The sequence below is a fragment of the Mya arenaria genome, chromosome 8, assembly GCF_026914265.1.
Source record: "Mya arenaria isolate MELC-2E11 chromosome 8, ASM2691426v1".
NCBI classification, from domain to species: domain Eukaryota; kingdom Metazoa; phylum Mollusca; class Bivalvia; order Myida; family Myidae; genus Mya; species Mya arenaria.
This window is the reverse complement of record NC_069129.1, coordinates 28,435,650-28,460,120: the sequence shown is the minus strand read 5'-3', so window position 1 is coordinate 28,460,120 and position 24,471 is coordinate 28,435,650. Positions and strand designations below refer to the sequence as shown.

The 24,471-nt window shown below is 32.1% G+C and overlaps 1 protein-coding gene across 6 annotated transcripts in view; it reads right to left on the bottom strand.

The window, feature by feature from the left end:
- The window catches only part of LOC128243890 (small conductance calcium-activated potassium channel protein 2-like), a 122,410-nt gene that overhangs the window by 97,011 nt on the left and 928 nt on the right, over window positions 1–24,471 (bottom strand). The window contains exon 1 of one of the 6 annotated variants that reach the window (XM_052961877.1): window positions 23,748–23,993. The exons of 1 other annotated variant lie outside the window; for it this stretch is intronic. In XM_052961877.1, coding sequence (XP_052817837.1) covers window positions 23,748–23,858 — 111 coding nt within the window. In that variant the 5' untranslated portion in view covers window positions 23,859–23,993. Of the gene's footprint in view, window positions 1–857; window positions 974–7,456; window positions 7,563–11,444; window positions 11,484–23,747; window positions 23,994–24,471 lie in introns of those variants that run through there. 4 more of the 6 variants (XM_052961889.1, XM_052961888.1, XM_052961882.1 and 1 more) reach the window with 4 other exon arrangements.

Below are 24,471 nucleotides of genomic sequence, written 5' to 3'. Positions count from 1 at the left end.
CAAAGATGAAATGCCCGTATGGAACCCCTTTTAAATGGTCACCACATTGTAATTACCTCCCTTGTTGAAGACTGTTGTCTGTAGCATCATGGAAATCTTCTCTTGTGGCAATATTTAAAACGCTTATTAATTATTTCTCGCTTCAAATGGCACCATAAAACAGTTTCCACGCATCTTTCAAGAAATAATGCTTTACTCTTCGTAGAACTATTTAAAGACCGAATTGACTATTAACATAATCTGAAACACTGCGCGTATATCCATGACAACCATGAATTATCCCATATCCATACGCAATTATTTTCACTAAGCACAAAAGAGTTTCAGCAAAAAAATCATTTTTATTTCATTTTGAGGTGGGAAAAAAGCATCTACCATAGCCGCTCGTGCAAGATAGGTTCATCCCGACCCTCGCGCAGTGTGTTTTGCGGAAACTCGGTAAACCTCGTTTCCGCAAAACACCATACGCTCGGGTCGAAATTAACCTATCTTACACTCTAGGCCATGGAAGATACTTATAATCTCTTACAGTATCGAACTTTTGTTAATTGAAAAATAATACCACATGTTATTGAAATGCTTAAAACATTCAGACTTAACATACAAATATATAAAAAGATATCGTTACATTTGCCCAACAAGGCATCACTCTATCTGCCTAGAAACAAACACAATATTTGTATCATAACCTGTCAACGTTTATGTTCTTAATGCAATCCGTTTACCATAATTATATAATTTTGCTCATCTGTAAAACCAAACACTATTATTCATATTCATGTCTTAATTTACGTTGTATTTGCTATAAACAAGCTATGTTTAACGCAATAAATGAAGTTAAGCTCAGTTAAGTTTACCCATTCGGCGTCTGCTTGACTTTCTCCAGATGTCCTTCCCCTCCTAGAAGAATCTCGTCCGGACCCCAAATTCATTGCTTCCCTTAGTCCATCAGCTATAGACGTAGCCATCGCTTTATTATAGTTCGACCACCTTCTAACGTCCCCATATATTTTAAATTTGACAAATGCTCCGTTTTAGCAATATTCAACGATTGCAAAATAATGGTTTTCAAATACAACTTGCATTTTGTTTTCAATATTGTATTAACACATTTTAAAATCCTCTGGGGTTTCTGAAAGAAGTTTTAAGCTGCATCTTATTTTCAACCAGCAATATTTCTTCTTAAAAATCCTTTACTTATGAGTATCATTTTATTCCTCCCTTTTCACTTAAATGACCTGCATTTAGAGCCAAATAAAACAAATGCAAAATAAACAGTAAAATGTCTCTATTTTTTGACGATATACTTCCTCTCACTTACTTTTAGAAATCATTTAAGTACAACTTTATGAACTCGACATAATAATAGTAAGTTTAAGTTGTGGGAGAACAGGAATACTACAAAGCACTCTAAATCGAATCATCATGATCCCATTCAAATTTAATATACCTATTCAGTTATTTTTATTCTAGATTAAAAGAGTAAGTCGAAACAACAATGAACGCCTCTTAAAATCGAGTCCTATTTATACAACAATTGAATGGCTTGTTCAAATACCGTGCTTTCTATTGAATAGTGTACTCTTAATTGCAATAATTTGACTAAATAATGATATTTAAATGACGTATTATCGGAAAATGTTAGTATAGTCATGTCACAGAGGCGTATGGTTTTGCACTACATTAATTTAGACTTTTCATAAATAAAAAGGTTGGTCGGGAAACTTTTTTATTTTGGTTAAAGGCAAACATTCTGCAAGGGTCTTACATAGATTATTCGCCACATGTTGTGGTGCTTTGGAGTCGAATTGATTTTTCGAACGAATATTTTATCACAGAGTGTAAAATGCATCAAAACAGATATGATTAAATAATAATAATAATAATAATAATAATAATAATAATAATAATAAATACTACTACTACTACTACTACTACTACTACTACTACTACTACTACTACTACTACTACTACTACTACTACTACTACTACTACTACTACCACTACTACTACTTATTATGATAATAATTATTATATAAAAACTATAATAATAATAATAAAAATCATAATTAATAATACTACTAATAATCTATTGTCTGGCAATTCCGTTTAGTTTCCTTTACCATCTCCTGAATGTTGTTGCCAGGCGACGCTATACATTTTTGGAAGCATTTGAAAATGAACTATTTTCTGATTACTTATATGTAAATGACTGTTACATATTTCTCTCCACACACAAACCCTTTTTAATGATACCAAAATAAACAACAATATTGTCCAATATTGTTAAAATTCTTCCTTACTACTTATATAGTATTGCTTGTCTTATTTCATTGTTTAAATGGAAAGGTAGCATGTGTTTATGTTTTTACTCAATTTTTACTCATTATGTTTTATTATTGCTATCTAAAATAGTAGATTTCAATGAATCGACATATTCTAAATGTGTGAACTGTTTTCTAACAGGTATAGAAATGATTAAATGATAAATGATAAATTAATCGTTGACTGCAGAAGATCGTAAAGTATTGGTCTGAGAAACTAACATTTGTTTTGTATTATACAGGCTTTAAAGCGGTATTCTATTTCAAAAATCATTACGAAAAAGTCAACGACCCCGATGCATTAGAAAAGAAAAGACTACACAATGGAAGTATTGTGCTATTCAAAACAATAAAAAAATTCTTACATTTCATCTGCTTTCTGCAAGATCCAGTATTAGTTCACTTTATATACTAGTTAGAAATTAACAAATAAAGTCAAGTAACTTCAAAGCTTGACCCTGATTCGGTACAGAGCTTACAAGAAGTTTGTGTGGATACAACAAACATATAGTTTGACTGTTTTGCATGATATTTATGTAAATACTGGAAAGTTTGTACATATGTATCAAAACAAAAGAAGGCAACATCTGTTCCGCGCTGATCTTAAATTATTAGGCTCTCATAAGGTTCAAGAAGATTAGGGATCGATCTTTTTTTATACGAAAAAGCATCACATATATTCATACAGTGATATCAACATTACTGTTCTCGCATTCGATTGTTTAATTGATACAATTCTTATGTTATGCTGAAATCTTTATTGACCACCTGTCAATTGATTCGAGCATGTGAAATAATAATTATATATAAGTGCGTGTCATCTTCCGCTGTTTTTAAAATTATTACAGCAGATTTTCTACTTATTCCATGGATAAAAAAGCATGCATCATTCCGTATAGAAAACAAAATAACTTTGTCAAAGACAAATTGTTCGAAAAATTGGCGAGTGCTGATCCAAAAGCACCCAAGAAAGCCAGTTTTAGGGAAGACCGGAACTGATATATAAATCCGATGATACTGTTGGAGAATATCAGTTCCGGGGGGAACACCGCCTGTCCAAGACAGGCTTTGGAACATACGACATATACGGTAATTCAATTCGACTTTGCCTTGTCCTCATAATAGCCATTGAAGATTTAACTTGATATCTACGTTGGGTTAAAAAAGTCCGGATGGAAGCTCTCTCCTGGGTGACAAGCTTCAAAAAATCGCTGACGTCCTAGACAGTAATATAAACAATTTTCTGTAATATCTTGAGATTTTTCGTTGTTGTTTTTTTCGTTTTTTTTCATAATGCAATTCATAGAATTATTTCTGTTTTAGTTGTATATTTTAGAAATAAATACGTGGTGAAAATCCGCGTTTGCGTCCATATTAAATGATGACCACGCAAGATAGACAACTCGTTTCGGGGATGGGCATAAACTGTTCACATATTGAGGAGTAAGATGTAGTTAAAAACATTTCTAGATTTATTCACTACGTGATGCAATATGTCAGGATGTATTTTAATTGTTTTTTTTTAAATAATCTTAGCTGAATAACAACTATCTTAAGTTTGTAAATATTTTATTCAGACAATTTTTTGATATAGTTAAGAATTTTTTTATGAGACAATACTTTTCACTTAGCGATTGCTCCTTCCATTGAAGAAGGTAAAATTTTCATCAAAGAAAATATACAAAAACGCATAGCCGTTTAACATCTGAATAAAGATATCGCTATTAAATTACAACTTGCTAACATTAGACATCTCTCTATATGTAAATAATCAATAAAGAGCAAATTATCACTAAGCACCATATAGCGTGAGGTATTTGTGATTGAACGGAATAGAAAGTAAGTACATGTTCATACGTATCATTAAAGATAAGACTCCACTTAAGAGTCCACAAGATATGTATTTAATTATTTTGCCTTAAATGTAATATTGATAACATTATTTGTGTTCTTAATATTTTCCTATAACCCTTTCTTTACAACACAAGCTCACAAGTGTTAAGGAATTATCTCTCAAATGGCTAGATATATCATACATGCAATCATTCATCATCATCATCCAAGATCTATATGCGGCATGACCATGCCATTTCAACGTATATAGGTCGTCTGGGCGCGAACTATTGGTCATGACGAACTGTAAGCGGCGGCGAACTGTCTCAATGCTCGACAATGTTAACGGTCCAAGTGCCAATTCATTACGAACTGTATGCGGTAACGAACTCTATCACAGCTTGACAATGTTAACAGTCAACGCGCCTGTTCATGACGAACTGCATCACAGCTTGGCAATTTTAACAGTCAGCGCGCCTTATAACCGGCGATTTCGAGTTAAAAAATATCTTAAGTAAATTCTAAACGCACCAATTCAGATATACTATAGAATGTTCAAAAAGGCAGAGATATACTAATGTATCTTCCCTTTTGAAACTTAACCAAAAATGACGATATCCATTTTGAATACATTTTGAATACATCTCTTACTATCACAATACCGGTTCCACTATATGAACGGAAATCTAGATCATTACCCCTGGTTGATAATGTCCCATGAGTGTTACGGTATTATCTTTAGACGGCTGGATATGTCAGACAATTAATCCATCAGCGATCAACTGAATTACGATTGTTTCGCCGTTACTAGGGCGGCTTTTCAAATGAAGTTTAGACGAGGCGAACATTATCATCTGATATAAGCTGTGGTTGGGTATTGTTTGTCGGTAATCAAAATGTTACGTGCTTGAGTACATGATCACACGGAATGAACATGAGTTTTCCCGTGGTTGGTATGAGAGGTAGAGACATAATTATGAAGAAAATGTGAGAATTTATTTTCGCCAAACACATATTAAGTATGCAAACAGTACTCTCGCTGTTAGCGTGACTTTCATTTTTATATTTGATGAAAGTAACAATGTCTGCACAGCCTACGGCTGGGGATATCCTATATAACTCGTGAATGAACATTGCAGACGAATAAAATAATGTTTAGCACATCTGGTTCAAACAGAGCTTATGATGATTTTTAAGTTTCCCTCATTTTTCATGAACGCAAAATTTTTCTTTTTTCATTTCCCTTCATCTTTGCTCTTAACCACTTTTTTCCTCGTAACAAATTATCTCTTAAACGGCTGGACATTTCAGATATATAATCGAACAGCGATCTACATATTCTGATAACTGTGTCGCCGTTCATCAGACCGACTTCCCTAATGAAGTTAAAATGAAGCAGATTAAATAGTCTGAGAAAGAAAGGCGGTTATTGGATTTAGTTTGCCACGAATAAACTTGTTTCTAGCGTTTGTGCAAGGATTGAACACCCCTTCCCAATACTGATTGTCTGTGCGTTTTGACGCATAGAAAAATCCGGACCAATGTTTTCAAACTGCGACAGAATGTTATGTTTGCACAATATAAATAATAATAACATAGACGACATTTCATCAACGACATACCAAAACAATAGACAATCTTCAAGATAACCGGAGTAAAATATCATTTAGGTTCACCACAAAGTATTTTAATTGGGATAAGGGTGGTTTTTCATCTTTTTGTGATACTTAAACAAAAGGGTATCTCTTTTAATTTCCTTTAAACTTCCTCTTAGCTCTTATTTCATCTCTCCATTAAATGATGAGAAAACTTTTTTACACAATGTGGAAACTGTCCAAAGTGATACTAAATTATCTCCTAAAAAGCTGAATATGTCAGACCCGAAGTGGATTAAACAGAATAATTAATATGAAATTAATGATAATAATGAAATATTTACAGTAATAACAATACAATTAAAATAATGAAAGAGATAATAAGCATGTTCTGATGGCTTTTTCTTATACTGTTTTTAAGCGCTTCAAAAATACAGTTGAACTTTACTTTCTAAAAATCGGAATAAATGAAAGAGGTGATTGGATTAAGTGTAGTATAAGAAGTGAACGTGGGTCACGTGCGTTTAATAAAACCTGACCTCAAAAATCAATTTCGCTGGTAAAGAAATTCCTTTGGCCAACTCATGCAAATCGATAATTTGTCAAATTATCCTGCTTTTAGACACATATTTTTCAAAGATAATTACATTTTATAACGTGAACTCACTGCATTCCTTGATTACAATGTACAATCGAACATATTTGCGCAATTTTAGCGGAGTAATTTTTATCGACCATTATCAGCCTTTTTGTTCGATTGGGTTAAAACAAAGGATCGCATTACAAAAAATTCAAATATAAACGTTTTTGGTGTTTTTTCCTATTCACAAAAAGACGAAGTTCAAAAATTGAACATGTTTTTAAACCACACGAGAGCACTGACTTTCTATAAACCCACAAGAGTTAAAAAAATGAACTTACAAAACGAATCGCCTCAGGTCAATTCGATGAAATTTCATTCGACAATGCTTTGAAAATTTGCATACAGAATTGCCTCGTCCTCAATTTGCGACCACCTCCTTTCGACTATTGCATTCGTTCCTTACGCATAAATCTATTTAATATCTTCAATATTTTGTCTAAAGTATCTTGTATATGATTCCCTATTCGCAATATGAGTTACACAGCAGCTAAAATCACCGTCTACATATGTTAGTCGAACTAGATAAAAAGGTAAAATCCTTGTTTCAAGATCTAACAGGAAATAAAATCCCTGATTTGTCTAATGTAACACATTACAATAAAAATATAATAACGACATTATATTCCACACAACATATTCTGTTTTCTCTGTAATTCATCTCAATCCACAACACGTATTCCACAGAGGGTTTTGAGATAATCGGTTCTTAAGTAAAAGCATTCATTTTCCAACGCAACGCGTTTTTTTAATAAAATGTTATACCAAATAAGAGCACTGCAAGATGGAACCAATGCTTATCATTTTTAGTCGCTAAAGAGGCATATCTAGACAAATACTTTATTTTCAGATTCACGGGTTATAAAACATGTCCGTTTTGTCACAGTGAACACTTTTAGGAAGTTTCCAGTTGACCTCTTTAAACATCTTTGAGTTATGACAAAGAATAAGGTTTTGGTATAATAACAACTCCTACACCACGACACAAAGACTTTGACAATGATCTTAATGAGATTTTGTTAAGAACAGATTGGCTTAACAAAAATATTTAAAAATTTACTTACAGATTCGTCCGATTTTGACTTGATAATTCAATCTTAAACTATTTCATACGCTAAATTAACTTTCTCGTATATATTCCGCACCTTTTCGAAGAAAGGCAGTTCTTCATATTATCAAGATATTTATAAAGAAAGAAGCTAATTAACTCTCTCCTGTACAATACTGAGATAAGAATGTGGACAAAACATATTGATAATTAATATTGTTTGACATGGCTCTATGTATAAAAAGCTAGTAGGCAACACATGTTTTCCCCGGCTAAGAAATTAAGATTTCATAAGCTTTTAAGAAGATTATGGATCGATGTTTCTGCCAAGGAAAAATGCATTTCTTAATTTGCACATTTTCTTCCTGTAAAGCTTGTAAATATGAATGTATGTGCCTATAGGGTATATAAAAACATGCTTACAATTGCGGTTTAAAGTGTAGGCTTTCTTTTGATGTACCTATGTGCTATAAATAGCTATTCTTCATGCTCTATCACCATAAACACACACTTGCTTCTTTCCACACGTGTATGCTTTGGCATTTACAGGAAGCAGTCTGTTGGAAATTAAGTCAATAGCTGCTGCTTCTTTAGGGATCCGTACCACTCTTCGGGAGTTCACCCTATCTAACAATGCTATCGACTGATTTTACTTGCTAAAAGTTTGCATATTTTCTTTAATTGGTATAGTTCGTTATAAAGCATAAGGTAGTCAATTAAAATGATGAGGAATAATATCAATAAAACAATAAATATTTATTTTTTTCTCGATACAGTCATATTTAATAAAAAAAATACGCCACAGTAAGTGTAAAATCTGACATATATTTTTTTTTTATTTGAAAAATACTTTTTATAATAAAACCTCTAGGCAGTCAATGAAGAAAGATGCACCTATGCTACATTATGTATAATAATAATATATCGCGTTATTTTTCGCATTTCAGATGCGACGAAATAAATGTCAAATCTCGTATTGTTTTTCGAATTTCAAATAAAAATGCTTTAGTGTTCTTGTATATAGTACTTAAAATTTAAAAGAAAAAAAGCTAAAATGTCGATGATTTTTCAAAATGTCCTGCTTTTTAGACACGTTTTTTCCGTAGAGAATTATCTTTCACAGGCTAAAGTAAACGAAATTCCTAGATGCAACCCAAAACGAGAATATCATGGCATTAGGGGAAATGTTTTGTATGTTACCTGTAATATAAGAGTGAAATGCCGAAATCGTACGACGTCAATATGTTTGCCTAAACAGGCAATGCTTTGTTCTTGCTGCTCAATCATTTTAAATATGATGTTTATTTCAAAATATGTATTAAAACTACAGCAGTGCTAGATCACCGCCTACATGTTTCCATCGAAAATAATTTTCACATGATCTAACAAAATACATATTTTAGAACGCGTCGCTTGATACAGACATTGCAATCTCAGAAAATCACAAACATAGTTTAGATTACAACCTACATTTTCAGCCAATGACATTACAGATAGGCAATCATTAAGTAGCAAGCTTAATCATTATGAATTTCAACTTTCGTGGGTTTCCACCTACCGTCACTCATCCGATACACACTACCTATGTCTGATTGTGCCTTGACAATGTGCCAGCCAATGAGATGTATGCAAAGACAGTTAGATAACCTGAAGTAATATTTTAATGATTACAAAGGGCTCGCTCGCTGCGCTCACGCTGCCTAATCTTTTTTATTAATTCTTTTATTTTTGTCATTTCACGTGTGCATATTGTACTCAACATATTTTTTTAGATATGTCTTATTGTATCTCAATTAATAACAATTATTTCAGAGATAATTTCAAGATTTTTCATTCCAAAAAAAAACAATTCCTTTTCATTGCAACGCGTTTTTTTAAAGATTGCAATACCAAATAAGATCGCAGTAAGTAGCAACAGTGTTCTTCATTTTACGGCCAATTAAGGGGCATTACTCGACAAATACTTTTTGCCAGCCTCACGGAATATTGAACATGTACGGAGTGTGCCAGTGAACATTTTAGCAAGTTTCGTGTTATGAACAAGGATAAGGTTCTGTATAATAACAATTCCTACACCAGCGACGACGACGCTTATACTTTGAAGACAATGAACACTAAGTCTTGTAGAGAGTGTTGTGTTAAATTCTTTATACGTTCTTAAGATAAAACCAAAGTAAATGTGTTTTCATAATACCAATTCGTACACCAGCGACAAAGACACTGACACTTAGATAATAAATCGAATGTGTTTCTGTGAAAAACAGACAGTCTTACAGATTCTATCTAGCAATGTTCTTGCCTGATTCTACATCTTGTATTAATATATTTGAATGCAAACTGGGTAATGTTATTCAGATTCATAAACATTCCACCCACATTCGTGAATCAAAAAGGAGCAATCATTTCAAATGTGTATTTTGCTTTTCTTTTCACATTTATATCTCTAGAAAAATATCAAAATAATTTGTTTCTGCAAATGGACATGCAACGATGGGAACGGGCATTCTTTTAGTGAAAGGAATGAAACATTATTCAAAAGATATAATACAAAGTATGAATATGTTTGCAAACGGAACGAGAAAACTGACCTGCTTCAAACTCTCAGGAGATAAAGAAATTTGATTTGACAAAGGTCAATGCGAGGAATTAATTACATTAAAAATGCGTTGAATTATTGCATACAAAATTGCCTTTTTCTCAATTTACAACAGCCGGCTTTCGCTTATTGCATTTTTTCTTATACATAAATCTATCTTATTACATATATATGTTTGTCTAAATGGGCGACACTTTTGTCTTGCGACAAACTTCTATTAAATATGATGTTTAGTTCGCATTATGTATGAGTAATACAGCAGTCCTTGATCATCGACTACATGATTTCATTGAGAAGAAACCCCGGACACTTTTTCTTTCTTCCAGGAACTAACAAATAATACTTTCTCATAATACTTTGTTCGATATCAATATGATAATCCGAGAAAAATCATAAACAATAGTTTGTACGCAACATATTCAGATTTGTCTGTAATATATCCCTATTTACTGTCATATAGGATTTTAAGACGAATATAACCCTTTTCATCAATTTTGAAAACAATGAATTGAAACGAGGTTGTAGAAGTTCCAATGACCGGTTTGAGAGTATAAAAAATATCACTTATAATAACAAGTGTATAAACATAAACATTTATTTTTTTAACTTTGAACTAAACTTGAGCGCATATGTATATGTGTATCAATATGTTCAAATAATCAATATCAAACATCAATTTTAAATATTGATTGTCGGTATCTAATTTCAATAAACGAAACAAGAGTACAATTATCGATTGAATATCAACTCTTATGTCCCTGGGTTTCTGCATTGATAGGCTAGAATTTAGGCAGCTGCTATAGTATTGAACAACTGTTTACTGAAAGTGAATACCACATGTAATTGATATGCCCAAAACATTCAAACTTAAAGAGGCTATACACCGTATGAAGAAATAGCGTAAAAAAGAGAAAATTGTCGAAAACTGACATAAACTTGGTATCGATGTGTACAATGCATGAAAACTAATTAACTGAAGTACCACATCAATTAATTTTCGCAGTTTTTTCGGATTTTTGGTATTTTATTTATAATAATGTATCAACGTGTAAATCATTTTATTAAATAATTGTACTGAGATTACAGAAAAAAACATTTTTACGGTGCAAATCTGGTGCATAGACCCTTTAAAAGATAAGTATATAAAAATATAGTAGTACATGTGGCTAACAAAGCATAATTTTATTTTCTGAAAACCCAATACAATCTTTGAATAACCTGTCAACATTTATGTACTTAATGCAAACATATCAAGAAATATTTTTTTTTTCTTTTTTCCATAATTTAATTATTTTGCTCTTCTGTAAAACCAGACGCTATTATTTAAATTCATGCCTTAATTTACGCTGTGTTTTCTGTGAACATGTGTTTGTATTTTACGCAATAAATTTAGTTCAGTTGAGTTTACCCATTCGGCGTCTGCTTGACTTTCTCCAGATGTTCTCCCCCTCCTAGAAGAATCTCGTCCGGACCTCAGACTCATTGCTTCCCTTAGTCCATCAGTTATAGACGTAGCCATCGCTTCATTATACTTCGACCACTTGCCATCGTCCACATATATTTCAAATGTAGCAAATGCTCCGTTAAAGCAATGTTCAATAATTGCAAAATCGATCTCAAATACAACGTGTATTTTGTTTCAGGATTTTATTAACACATTTCTAAATTTTCTGGGTTATTTAAAAAAAGTTTAAGGCTACATTTTATTTTAAATTACGCAAGTTTTTCTCTTCAAAGTCCAAAGCTTATGAGCACTTTTTTATTTTAACTTTTCACACAATGTCCTGCATTTAGAGAGGAATTCAACTAATATGAAATTAACAGTTTTGTTGTCTTTTTTATTGGACGATATACGTCGTTTCACTAAGTTTTAGAAGTCATTAAGTACAACTTCATGGTCTCGACATAATAATAGTAAGATTAAGTTGTGGGAGAATATGAATACTACAAAGCACTCTACGTCAAATAAGCATGATCCCATTCAAATTTACTATACCTATTCAGTTTTTTTATTCTGAATTAAAGAAATAAGAAGAAACTACAATGGGCGCCTCTGAAAACCGAGTCTTTTTTATACATCTATTGAATGGCTTGTTCAAATATCGTGCTTGCTTTTGAATAGTGTACCTATAATTGCAATAATCTGACTAAATAATGATATAAAAATGACGTATAATCGGAAAATGTTGGTAAAGTCATGTCACAGAGTCGTGCGGTTTTGCACTACATCAGTTTAGGCTTTCATGAATATAAAGGTTGGTGGGGAAACCTTTTTTATTTTGGTGTAAGATGTTTCGCCACATGTTGTGGTGTTTAGGGGTGGAATTGATTTTACGAACAGATATTTTATCAAAGAGTGCTTAATGAATAATAATAATAATAATAATAATAATAATAATAATAATAATAATAATAATAATAATAATCTATTGTCTGGCAATTCCGAATAATTCTCTTCAGTTTCTCCTGAATATTGTTCCCAGGTGACGCCATACATATTTGGTATCATTGATATTGATATTATAAGTGTATTATTTTCTGATTTCTTATATGTAACTGACTGTTACATATTTCTCTCCACACACAAACCCTTTTTAATGATAACAAAATAATGCCCAATATTGTAAAATTGCTTTCTTACTACTTATATGGTATTAATTGCCTTATTTCATTGCTAACATGGGAAGGCAGCGTGTGTTTATTTTTTAATCAATGATTACTCATTGTCTTTTATTATTGCTCTCTAAAATAGTACATTACAATGAATCGACATATTCTGAATGTGTATAAATGTTTTCTCAGAGATATAGAAATACGATTAAACCAGAAGTGCGTGTCTGAATGATAACTGTGTCGCAGACTGCAGAACATCGTAAAGTACGGGCCTTAGAAATTAACATTTGCTTTGACTTATACAGGCTTTGAGGCGGTATTCTATTTTCAAATATCATTACGACATAGTCAACGATCCCGAAGCATTAGAAAACAAATGACTACACAATGGACGAAGTATTGTGCGATTCAAAACATAGTTAACAATAAAAACAAATTACATTCCATCTGCTTTCGGCAAGATCCAGTCTTAGTTCACTTTTAATACTAGTCAGAAATTAACAAATGAAGTCAATTAACTTCAAAGCTTGACCCTAAATCGGAACAGAGCTTACAAGAAGTTTGTGTGGATAAAACAAACATATAGTTTAACTGTTTTGCATGATATTGATGTACATACTGGCAAGGTTGTATATTTTGTATCAAAACAAAAGCATGCAACATGAGTTCCGCGCTGTTCTTATATCATTAGGCTCTTATAAAGGTTTAAGAAGATTAGGGGTCGATCTTTCCTAAATGAAAAAGCATCACATGTTTTCATGCAGGGAATATATATAGTAATATCAACATTATAATATAATAGATTCGAGCATGTGAAAAAATAATCATATTAAGTGCGTGTCATCTTCTGCTGTATTTAAATTAATACAGCATATTTTCTACTAAACCTATGGATAAAAAAGCCTGTATAATTTCGTTTAAAAAAATAATAACTTTGTCGAAAAGAAATTGTTCGAAATATTGGCGAGTGCTGATTCCAAAGCACCAAAGAAAACAAGTTTTAGGGAAGACCTGAACTGATGTATAAATCCGATAATACTGTTTTAGTATGTTAGTACCAGGTGGGTGGGGGCTTTAACACTGCCTGTCCAAGACACTCGTTGGAACATACGACATATACGGTAATTCAATTCGACTTTGCCTTGTTCTCATAATAGCAATTATAGAATAAACTTTATATCTACTTTGGGTTTAAAAAGTCCGGGTGGAAACTTTTACCGACGCGACAAGCTTCATAAAATCGCTGACGTCCTAGACGGTAACATTAACAATTTTCTGTAATATCTTGAGATTTTTTTTTTCGTTTTTTTTTCATAATGCAATTCATAGAATTATGACTGTTAGAGTTGTACATTTTAGAAATAAAGACCTTGTGAGAATCCGTATTTGCGTCCGTATTTACTGATGACCAAGCAAGATAGACAACTCGTTTCTGGGATTGGCGTAAACTGTTCACATTTTAGGAGTAAGATGTAGCTTTGAACATTTCTAGATTTATTCACTACGTCATGTCATCATGCGATATGTCAGGATGTATTTTAATTGATTTTGTTTTCAAATAATCTTACCTGAATATCAACTATCTTATGTTTGTAAATAATTCATTCAGACAATGTTTCGATATAGTTAAGAAAATGATTCATGAGACAATACTTTGTAATTAAGGAATTGTCCCTCTATCGAACGAGGCAAAATTTTCATTTAAAGAAAATATACATAAACGCTTAGCCATATCACATCTAAATAAAGATATCGCTATTACATTCTAACTGGCTAACATTGAACATCTGTTTTTATGTTAACAATCAATAAAGAATAAACTTTCACTAAGCACAATATAGCGTGAGGAATTTAGGATTGGAAGGAATAGAAAGGAAATAATACTAAGTACATGTTCATACGTATCATTTGAGTCTTAAAGATAAGACTCCATTTTAGAGTCCACAAAATATGTATTTAATTCTGTTGCCTTTAATGTGATATTGATAACATTATTTGTCTTCTTAATATTTTCCCATAGCCTTTTCTTTATAACACAAGCTCAATCACTTGAGAAGTAATTCCATTACTAAAATTGGAGAATTTCTGTAAGTGTTAAGGAATTTTCTCTCAAATGGCTAGATATATCATACATGCAATCATGCAGCGTTTTATTTATTCTGATAATAGAGTCGCCCTTATGAGACCCGTGTCCTAACGTAGTTTAAATGGAGCGAACATAGTTAACCTGAGAAAAAAAAATACCAATTGGCTTTAGTTGGTCGGTAATGAACTTGTTACATGGTTGTCATCAGAGATATGTAGTTCGTATTTTCTTAAGCCTCATCATACTCATCCTCATCATCCTCATCTTCTCATCCTCATCCTCAGCCTCCTCATCATCATCATCCTCCTCCTCCTCCTCCTCCTCATCATCATCATCATCATATCATCATCATCATCATCATCATCATCATCATCATCATCATCATCATCATCATCATCATCATCATCATCATCACCACCACCACCATCATCATCATCAGCATCATCATCATCATCATCATCATCATACAAGAATTAAATGCTGCGTGAGCATGCCATTTCGACGAATATAGGTCGTTTGGGCTTGAATTATTGGTCATGACGAACTGTTAGCGGTAAGGAACTGTATCAATGCTTGACAATGTTAACGGTCAAAGCGCCAATTCATAACGAACTGTATGCGGTGACAAACTCTATCACAGCTTGACAATGTTGACAGTCAGCGCGCCTTATAACCGGCTGTTTCGAGTTATAAAAACATCTTAAGTGAATTCTAAACGCGCCATTTCAGATATACCATAGAATGTTCAAAAAGGCACAGATATACTAATGTATCTTCCCTTTTAAAACTTATCCAAAAATGACCATATCAATTTTGAATACATCTCCTACTATTACAATACCGGTTCCACTATATGAACGGAAATCTAGATCATTACCCCTGTTGGATAATGTCCCGTGTGTGTTACGGTATTATCTTTTGACGGCTGGATATGTCAGAAAATTTATCCATCAGCGATATCCTGAATCATGATAGTTTCGCCGTTACTAGACCCGCTTCCCGAATGAAGTTTAGACGAGGAGAACATTATCATCTGACACAAGCGGAGGTTGGATATTCTTTGTCGATAATCAAAGTGTTACTTGCTTTAGAACATGTTTACAAGGAATGAACATGGTTTCCGAATAATGGTGGTTGCTATGAGAGGTAGAGACAAAATTATGAAGAACAAATGAGAATTCATTTTCGCCAAACACATCTTAAGTATGCAAATAATACTCTCGTTTTTAGCGTGACTTACATTGACATATTTTATCATAGGTAACAATGTCTGCACATCCTACTGCTGGGGATATCCTATTTCCAAACTTCACTCGTGAATTAACATTGCAGACAAACAAAATATTATTAAGCAAACCAGGTTCAAACGGAACTTAAGATGAGTTTAAAGTTTCCCTCATTTTTCATGATCGAATATTTTTTTATTCATTTTTTTTATTCAATTACCTTCATCTTTGCTCTTAACCACTTTTTCCATCGAAACTAATAATCTCTTAAACGGCTGGACATGTCAGACATATAATCGAACAGCGATCTACATATTCTGATTACTGTGTCGCCGTTCATCAGATCGACTTCCCTAATGAAGTTTAAAAGAAGCAGATTAAATAGTCTGAGAAAGAAAGGCGGTTATTGGATTTAGTTTGCCACGAATGAACTTGTTTCTTGCGTGTGTGCCAGTTCTCGAAGGATTGAACACTCCTTATGTTATGTTTGCACATGTTAACTAATAAAAACATAGACGACATTCCATCAACGATATATCAACGACAATGGACTTAAGAGATTTTCAAGATAACCGTAGTTAAATATCATATAGGTTCACCACATCATATTTGAAATGGGATAAGGATGGTATTTCATCTTTTTGTGATACGTAAGCAAAAGGGTATTTCTTTAAATTCATTTAAACTTCCTCTAAGCTCTTTTCATCTCTCCATTAAATTAAGAGAATTGTTTTTACACAATGTGGAAACTGTCCAAAGTGATACTAAGTTATCTCCTAAAAGGCTGAATATGTCAGACCCGAAGTGGATTAAACAGACTACTAATTATTAATATAAAATTAAGAATATATTGAAATATGTATAGTAATAACGATAAAATTAAAATAATGAAAGAGATAATAAGCATGCTCCGATGGCTTTTTCTTATTACTGTTTTTAACCGATTCACAAATACAGATGAACTTAACTTTCTAAAAATCGGGAGAAATAAAATAGGTGATTACACTTAGTGTAGTCTGAGAAGTGAACGTGGGTCACGTGCGTTTAATAAAACCTGACCTCAAAACTCTTGCGCGTTTATAAGACGAACCGAAATATTTTAGAACACAATTAGTGAAAAGTCGGGCTAAAACACAATTCCTTTGTAACAAGAAGAGAAAATAAATCGGGTTATAACGCTCGATCGTTGTTGTTTTGTTTCATTATTTTCAAGAGAATTAAGAAACCAAACCATTTATATCAAGAGTCATGGACCTTGTTACACATAAATATCATTTGAACGCCGTACGTAAATTTTGTTGAAGGTCAAACTGATGGGCTTGTTTCACATAAATGCCATTGGTATCTGTTTGTGAAAATCGTTATAGGTCAAAGTGGTGGGATCTTGTTACTCACAAATGCCATTGGTACGCTGTATGTGAATACTGTTAAAGGCCAAAGGTTTAATATTATGCACTCAATTAAAGATTTGTGCTAAAGAAAATAATGTACTTTATAACCAAATATGTAACAATCTAGTAAGAAGAGTAATTTTAGCTTTTATCAAGTAATATTTGCATTCCTACTCATATAATTATGTAAGTCATAATTATATACAACTTCACCTACAGTCATGTAAAACATTACTAAAAGTCAGTAAAGCGATCACTATATTTGTTTGCATGAAATCCGGTTCTTCGTGTATAGCTATTATTCGCCAAATTTGTTACAAGATACAATTTTCTTTATTTAAAGTCAGGTATATGATAACAAGAAACATTAGCTCAATGAGATATTTTCAGACATGCATAACAAACATACATAACATAACAAAACATAACAATGAATGCTTGCCATTCCCCTTTGGCCTTCATTTACTTCGCTGTTAAATATCCGCCAAATCATGCAAGTCGATAATATGTCAAATTATCTTGCTTTTAGACACATTTTTTCGAAGATAATTACATTTTAACGCGTAAACTCACTACATTTCTTGATTACAATCCAAAATCGAACATATTTGCGCAATTTTAGAGGACTAATTTTCATCGTCCATTATCAGCTTTTCTGTTTGTTTAAATTAAAACAAAGGATCGTATACCAATAAATTCAAATATAAACGTTTTGGTGTTTGTTTGTTTTCGTTTAAAATTTGTATCTCAAGAAAAACTTATTCACACAAAAAAAGAAGTTCAAAAAATGAACATATTTGTAAACTAAACGTGAGCACTGATCAGCTTGAGATTCGCAAGAGTTAAGGAAATTAAAAATTCTTTACCGTCTACATATTTTAGTCGAACTAAGTCAAACAGTTAGTTATTCTTGCTTTCAAGAACTAACAGAAAATGAAATCCCTGATTTGCCTGATGTTGCACATTACATTAAAAAATATAATCAAGACATTATATTGTACAAAACATATTCAGTTTTGTCTGCAATTCATTTCAATTTACAACACGTATTCCAGAGAGGATTTTAAGATAATCGGTTTCTAAATAAATTAATTCCTTTTCCAACGCAAGGCGTTTTTTTATAAAATGATATACCAAATAAGAACACTGCAAGCTGGCACCAGTGTACATCAGTTTTTAAGTCCCTTAAGAGGCATATCTCGACAAATACTTTATTTTCAGATTCTCGGAATATAAAACATGTACGTTTTGTCACAGTGAACACGTTTAGTAAGTTTCGTGTTGACTTCTTTAAAGAATTTTCTGGTTTTTTTGTATTATAACAAAGGATAAGGTTTTTGTATAATAACAACTCCTACATCAGCAACGACGACACTAATACAATGACAATGTTACGAGTGTGCTTCTATTGAAAACAGATGGGCTAAACCAAAACATTTTAAAGTTTACTTACAGATTCGTCCGATTTTGACATAATATAACCTTGAACTATTTCAGACACGAATTCAACTTTCCCGGATATTTACTGCACCTTTTCCGCGATAAGTAGTTCTTCATACTATCCAGGTATTAATGAATGAATGAAGCTAATTAACTCTTAAATCTAAAGAATGTGGACAAACCGTGACGGTAATTAAATAGTGTTTTACATGTCTCTCAATATAAAAAGCAAGTAGGCAAAACATGTTTTCGCCGACTTAGAAATTAAGATTCCATAAGCTTTAAAGAAGATAAGGGATCGATGTCTTCCACAAGGCATTTCTTAATTTGCACAATTTCTTCTGATTTATCTTGTAGATATGAATATATTTGTCCATATGTTATATTTAGATCATGCTTACAAATACGATTTAAAGTGTAAGATTTCTTTTGATGTACTGATGTCCTATATATAGCAATTATCCATGCTCTTTCATCATAAACCGTGCACCTTTGTTTCTGTGCATATGTGTATGATTTTTCATCAAACAAGTCTTGTTGCAGGAAGCAGTTGGTTGAATTTAAAATACCTTTAACGTATTGGCCAACTGTTGCTGCTTGTTCAAGGATCTTTACGATTCTTCGATATTTCACAACCATCTTACAATCAGTGTGTGTATACCACTTGATATAAATTGTGTCATGAATGTTTCGTCGGAAAGCAATGTTTTGCTCTGAATGAACACTTTAAACAAAGACAATTTACAATTTCTTCACCATTTTAAATGAAACCTATCGGTATTTTACTTGAGTTTGATTGAGAGTTAGTTTCTGAAAACACTTCCAAAAACCTTTTCACAAAACCGCCGCCTGATGGATCACTGTCAAAACATTAGTTTGGAAACAGGTTTGTCGAAGTCTTTGAGTAAACTAATCACCTAATCAAACTCCGGTAATGAAACGAAGCGTAGGTAGGGCTCTTCCAAGCGGCATAGACTGCCTTTTATTTTATCTAAAATGGTGAAGAAAAAGAAAAAAGTTATCTTGTTTTCAGGTCTTCATTTTAAGCAAAATGTTCCCTTACGACATAGCAGATATGAAATAATTTATCACGTGGTATACACACACTGTACAATGTAATGGACTGATTTTACATCTCGTAGCTAGATATATTTGTTCTCAAATTTAAATATGTAATTCAGATTAATAAAACAGTTTATCTGCATGCATGAACCATATTACTCAACGCCAGTAGGAGAAGAGAGAAATGTTCAATCGAAGCGAGAAGTTAATTAGTTTCTGCAAAATCAGGTTTTTTGTGCATGGCTCTTATTACCGAAATCTTATTACCGAGACTTCGCGCTCCCGCCTTAGCTTTTCGAAAATTAAAACAGCAAACGGTAGTCAATGAAAAAAGATGAACCGATGCAACAATAAATATCGCCTTTTTCTCGATTTAGTCTTATCAAAAAGATGCCAAGCAGTTCATGTAAAAACTCGCCGTTTTTTTCAAATCGCACAGTACATTCTATAATAAACCCTTAGGTAGTCAATGAAATAAGATGCGCACAATAAACACTAAACATCGTCTTCCTTTCTACGATTTATATGCACGGTAGGAAATGCCAAAGCTCTGATCTTTTTTATCGAATTTCAAATGAAGACATCATAAATTTCCTATATAAAGTACTTCAATTTTGAAAGAAACATATGCCAAAATTTTACCATCCAACATCTCGTTTTTCTTTGACATGTTCAAAAGGCGACGGGTGAAATCGTTTAAGCCCTAATTGGATTCCATAAGTATTCGCAATCATTTCGATTTACCATCCCCTTTTGGTCCTGTAAAATATAGACTTTCCACCCAGTCAAGCAAGTCGATGATCTGTCAAAACACATTTTGCCGAATAGAATAACCTTCTAAAGCATGAAGTCAACGTAATTCCTTATTACAACCCAATACGAGAATATCGTGGCCTTTGCGGAAGGATCTTTATACTACCTCTAATAAGAAGAAATGCCGATTCTAACGACGTAAATATGCTTGCCTAAATAGGCGACGCTTTGGCCTTGTGATTCAAGTCTTTTAAGTATGATGTTAAGTTCACAATATTTATATAAAATAGCAGTCCTAGATCAACGCCTACATATTTCCATTGAGAAAATTTTCGCAGGATCTCTAAAAATACATTTTTTTGTGATACAGACATTGTAATCCCGGAAAATCAAATTATATTGTACACATAATCTTTAGGGCTGTCTGAAATCTATCTCACTTTATGACAATTATTCCAAAGATATTTCCTTCCATGTTAATGAATTCCTTTTCATTGTTATGTGTTTTTAAAGAATACGATACCAAATAAGAGCAGTGCAAGCTGGCACCGGTGTTCTTGTAAGGGACTTAACCCGACAAATACTTTGTCCAGATTAACGTGATATTGAACATGTACTGATTGTCACAATGAACACTTGTAGAAAGTTTTGTTTTAACCTCTTTATTCCCTTTTTAGTGAAGACAATAGAATGTGTTTGTATAATACCAATTTCTGCTTTGGCAACAATTCGAATGTGTTTCTGTTAAAAACTTAAATGCTTAACATAAACACTGAACATTTACATACAAATTCTATCTAATATTCTTATGGGCTGGTTTTATATCTTGTATTAATATATATGTATTCGTATGCCAACTGAAATCTGTAATTCAGATTCATAAAACAATCCACCTACATGCATGAATCACATAAGAGCAGTGATGCGAGCATTGAATTAGTGACAACAAAATCAAGTTCCTTGTGCATAGCATAGCTATAATTTACGGAATCCGTCGCTCTTTGAAAATATCCAAGAAAAAAAACGCGATATTGCTTGCTAAAATATCTTATCATCATCAATTTGTACCGAACCTTATACAGTTAAAGGTAGTCAATGAAAAAGATGCGCCAATTCAACAAACAATATCTACTTGTAAATGTAAAATCTCGCATTTTTTGTCAATTTGTATAGTACTTTATAGGGTAAAACCTTTAGTAAGTCACTGGAAAATATGCGCTGATTCAACAATAAATATCGCATTTTTTCTTTCTCTAGACAGTCTTATTAAAAAGATGCAACGAAGTAAATGTCAAATTCGCATCTGTTTAATTCGGAATTCAAAATGAACAGTTTTTCAGCACAAAGTATAGATGATGTCACATACATGTTTTTAATGAGAGCTTTTTGCGTTATCTTTAATGTTAAGTAGTCGGTTGTTGCAAATTAAGGAAGTAACATTCAAAAACTTATTTGATATTTTTCGTTGACCATATATTTTAATATTTATTTACAACCTCTCCTTTTTACAAAAGTTAAAAATTATGTGCAAAGTAGAAGAAATAATTTCAAATGTGATTATTTTCTTTTCATATTCATATCTCCAGAAAAATATATAAATAATAAGTTACTGCAAATGGATATGTTACGGTGGTAACGCACATTTGTGCACTAAAAGTATTGAAAAGATATTCAAAAAAAGATTTTATTCAAAGTAAAGCAGGTTTGGGCACCAAACGAGACGACTGACCTGCTTCAAATTCTCAGGAGATAAAGAAATTTGATTTCTGTGAAGGAAATGACAAAGATCATGGCGAGGAATTAAATATATTGATAATGTGATGAATATTTGCATACAGAATTGCCTCTTTCTCAATTTACAACAACCGGCTTTCGCTTATTGCATTTTTTTCTTATACATAAATCAATTTAATGACGTAAATATGTTTGTCTCAATGGGTTTAGTTCGCGTTATGTATGAGTAATACAGCAGTCCTGGATCATCGCCTGCATGATTTCTTTGAGACAAAAACCCGGACACTTTTTCTTTCTTCCAGGAACTTACAAATAATACTTGCTGTGAATACTTTGTTTGATATCAATATTGCAAACCAAAAAAATCATAAACAATAGTTTGTACCCGACCTAGTCAGATTTGATTGCAATATATCCATATTTACTACAAAATTCCAGAGAGGTTTTTAAGACGAATGTAACCCTTTTCATCAATTTTGGAAATAATGAATTATAACAATGACAATTTCAATGTCAGAAATAAACACCAATTGCATAAACTAGCATTGTATATCATTAAAGGTTCTAAACAAAAAGATAATATTATCAAAATTGTACAGTAGAATATATCTTATATATTATACCTAATTAGTACTATCAATTGTGATGGAGTGTTACTTCAAGGTTTGTGTATTCATGAATTGCTGATTTATGTACATGATTATTAGCTCTATATGCTTAAATCAAAACAAAACACATGTTATGTTATGTTATGAAATAACGAGGTTGTAGAAGTTCTAATGACAGGTTTGAGACTTGTCTTATCAATATATTACTTATAATTACAAGTGTAAAAACATATATATATATATTGTATTTTGAATTTAACTATGTTCTAAACTTGATCGCAAATATATATATTATATATTATATATATGGACTTATATGTTTATTAATTTGTAAAAATCAAAACATCAATTATAAATATTATTGTCGGTATCCTAATTTCAATTAACGACACAGGAGTAAAAATATCGATTGAATATTAACCCTCATGTCGCTGGATTGACAGGCTAGAATTAAGGCAGCTATTATAGTTTCGATCTATTTTTATTGAAAGTGAATACCACATATTATTGATATGCCCAAAACATTCACACTTAAGACACACATATATAAAAATGTATTATAACATGTGGCCAACAAAGCATAACTTTATTTACTGAAAACCGAACAAATCTTTGAATAACTTTCAACGTGTTTGTACTGAATGCAACAAGAAAATATTTCTTTTTCTCCATTTTTCCATCATTATATTATTTTGCTCTTCTGTAAAACAAACACTATTATTTAAATGCATGCCTTCTTTGTTTTTGCTATAATAATCTGATATGTTTAACACAATAAATTTAGTTGAATTGAATTACCCATTCGGCGTCTGCTTGACTATCTCCAGATGTCCTTCCCTTCCTAGAAGAATCGCGTCCGGACCTCAGATTCATTGCTTCCCTTAGTCCATCAGCTATAGACGTAGCCATTACTTTATTATAATTCGACCACCTGCTTACGTCTCCATATATTTCAAATTCAGCAAATGTTCCGTTTAAAGCAATATTCAATAATTGCAAAATAATTGCTTTCAAATACAACGTGCAGTTCCTTTCAATATTGAATTTCTAAATCCTCTGAATTGTTTGCAAATAGTTTTAGGCTACTTCTTATTTTCATCTACACAAGTTTACTTCTTTAAAATCCATAATTTATGAGCATCATTTTATTTTAACCTTTTCACTTCAATATCCTGTATTTAGAGCCGATAAAAACCAATATGAAATTAACAGTACTATTTTTTTTTATTTGACATATTTCCTTTCACTTAGTTTTAGAGATTATTTAAGTCCAACTTTATGAACTCGACATAATGATAGAAAGTTTAAATTGTGTGAGAATATTAATACTATAAAGCACTCTACGTCCAATAATCATGATCAAATTTAATATACCTATTCAGTTATTATTATTCCGAATAAAAGAAATAAATCTAAACTACAATGAACGCCTTTGAAAAACGATTCCTTTCTATACATCTATTGAATGGCTTGTTCAAATATCGTGCTTTCTATTGAATAGTGTACTCATAATTGCAATAAT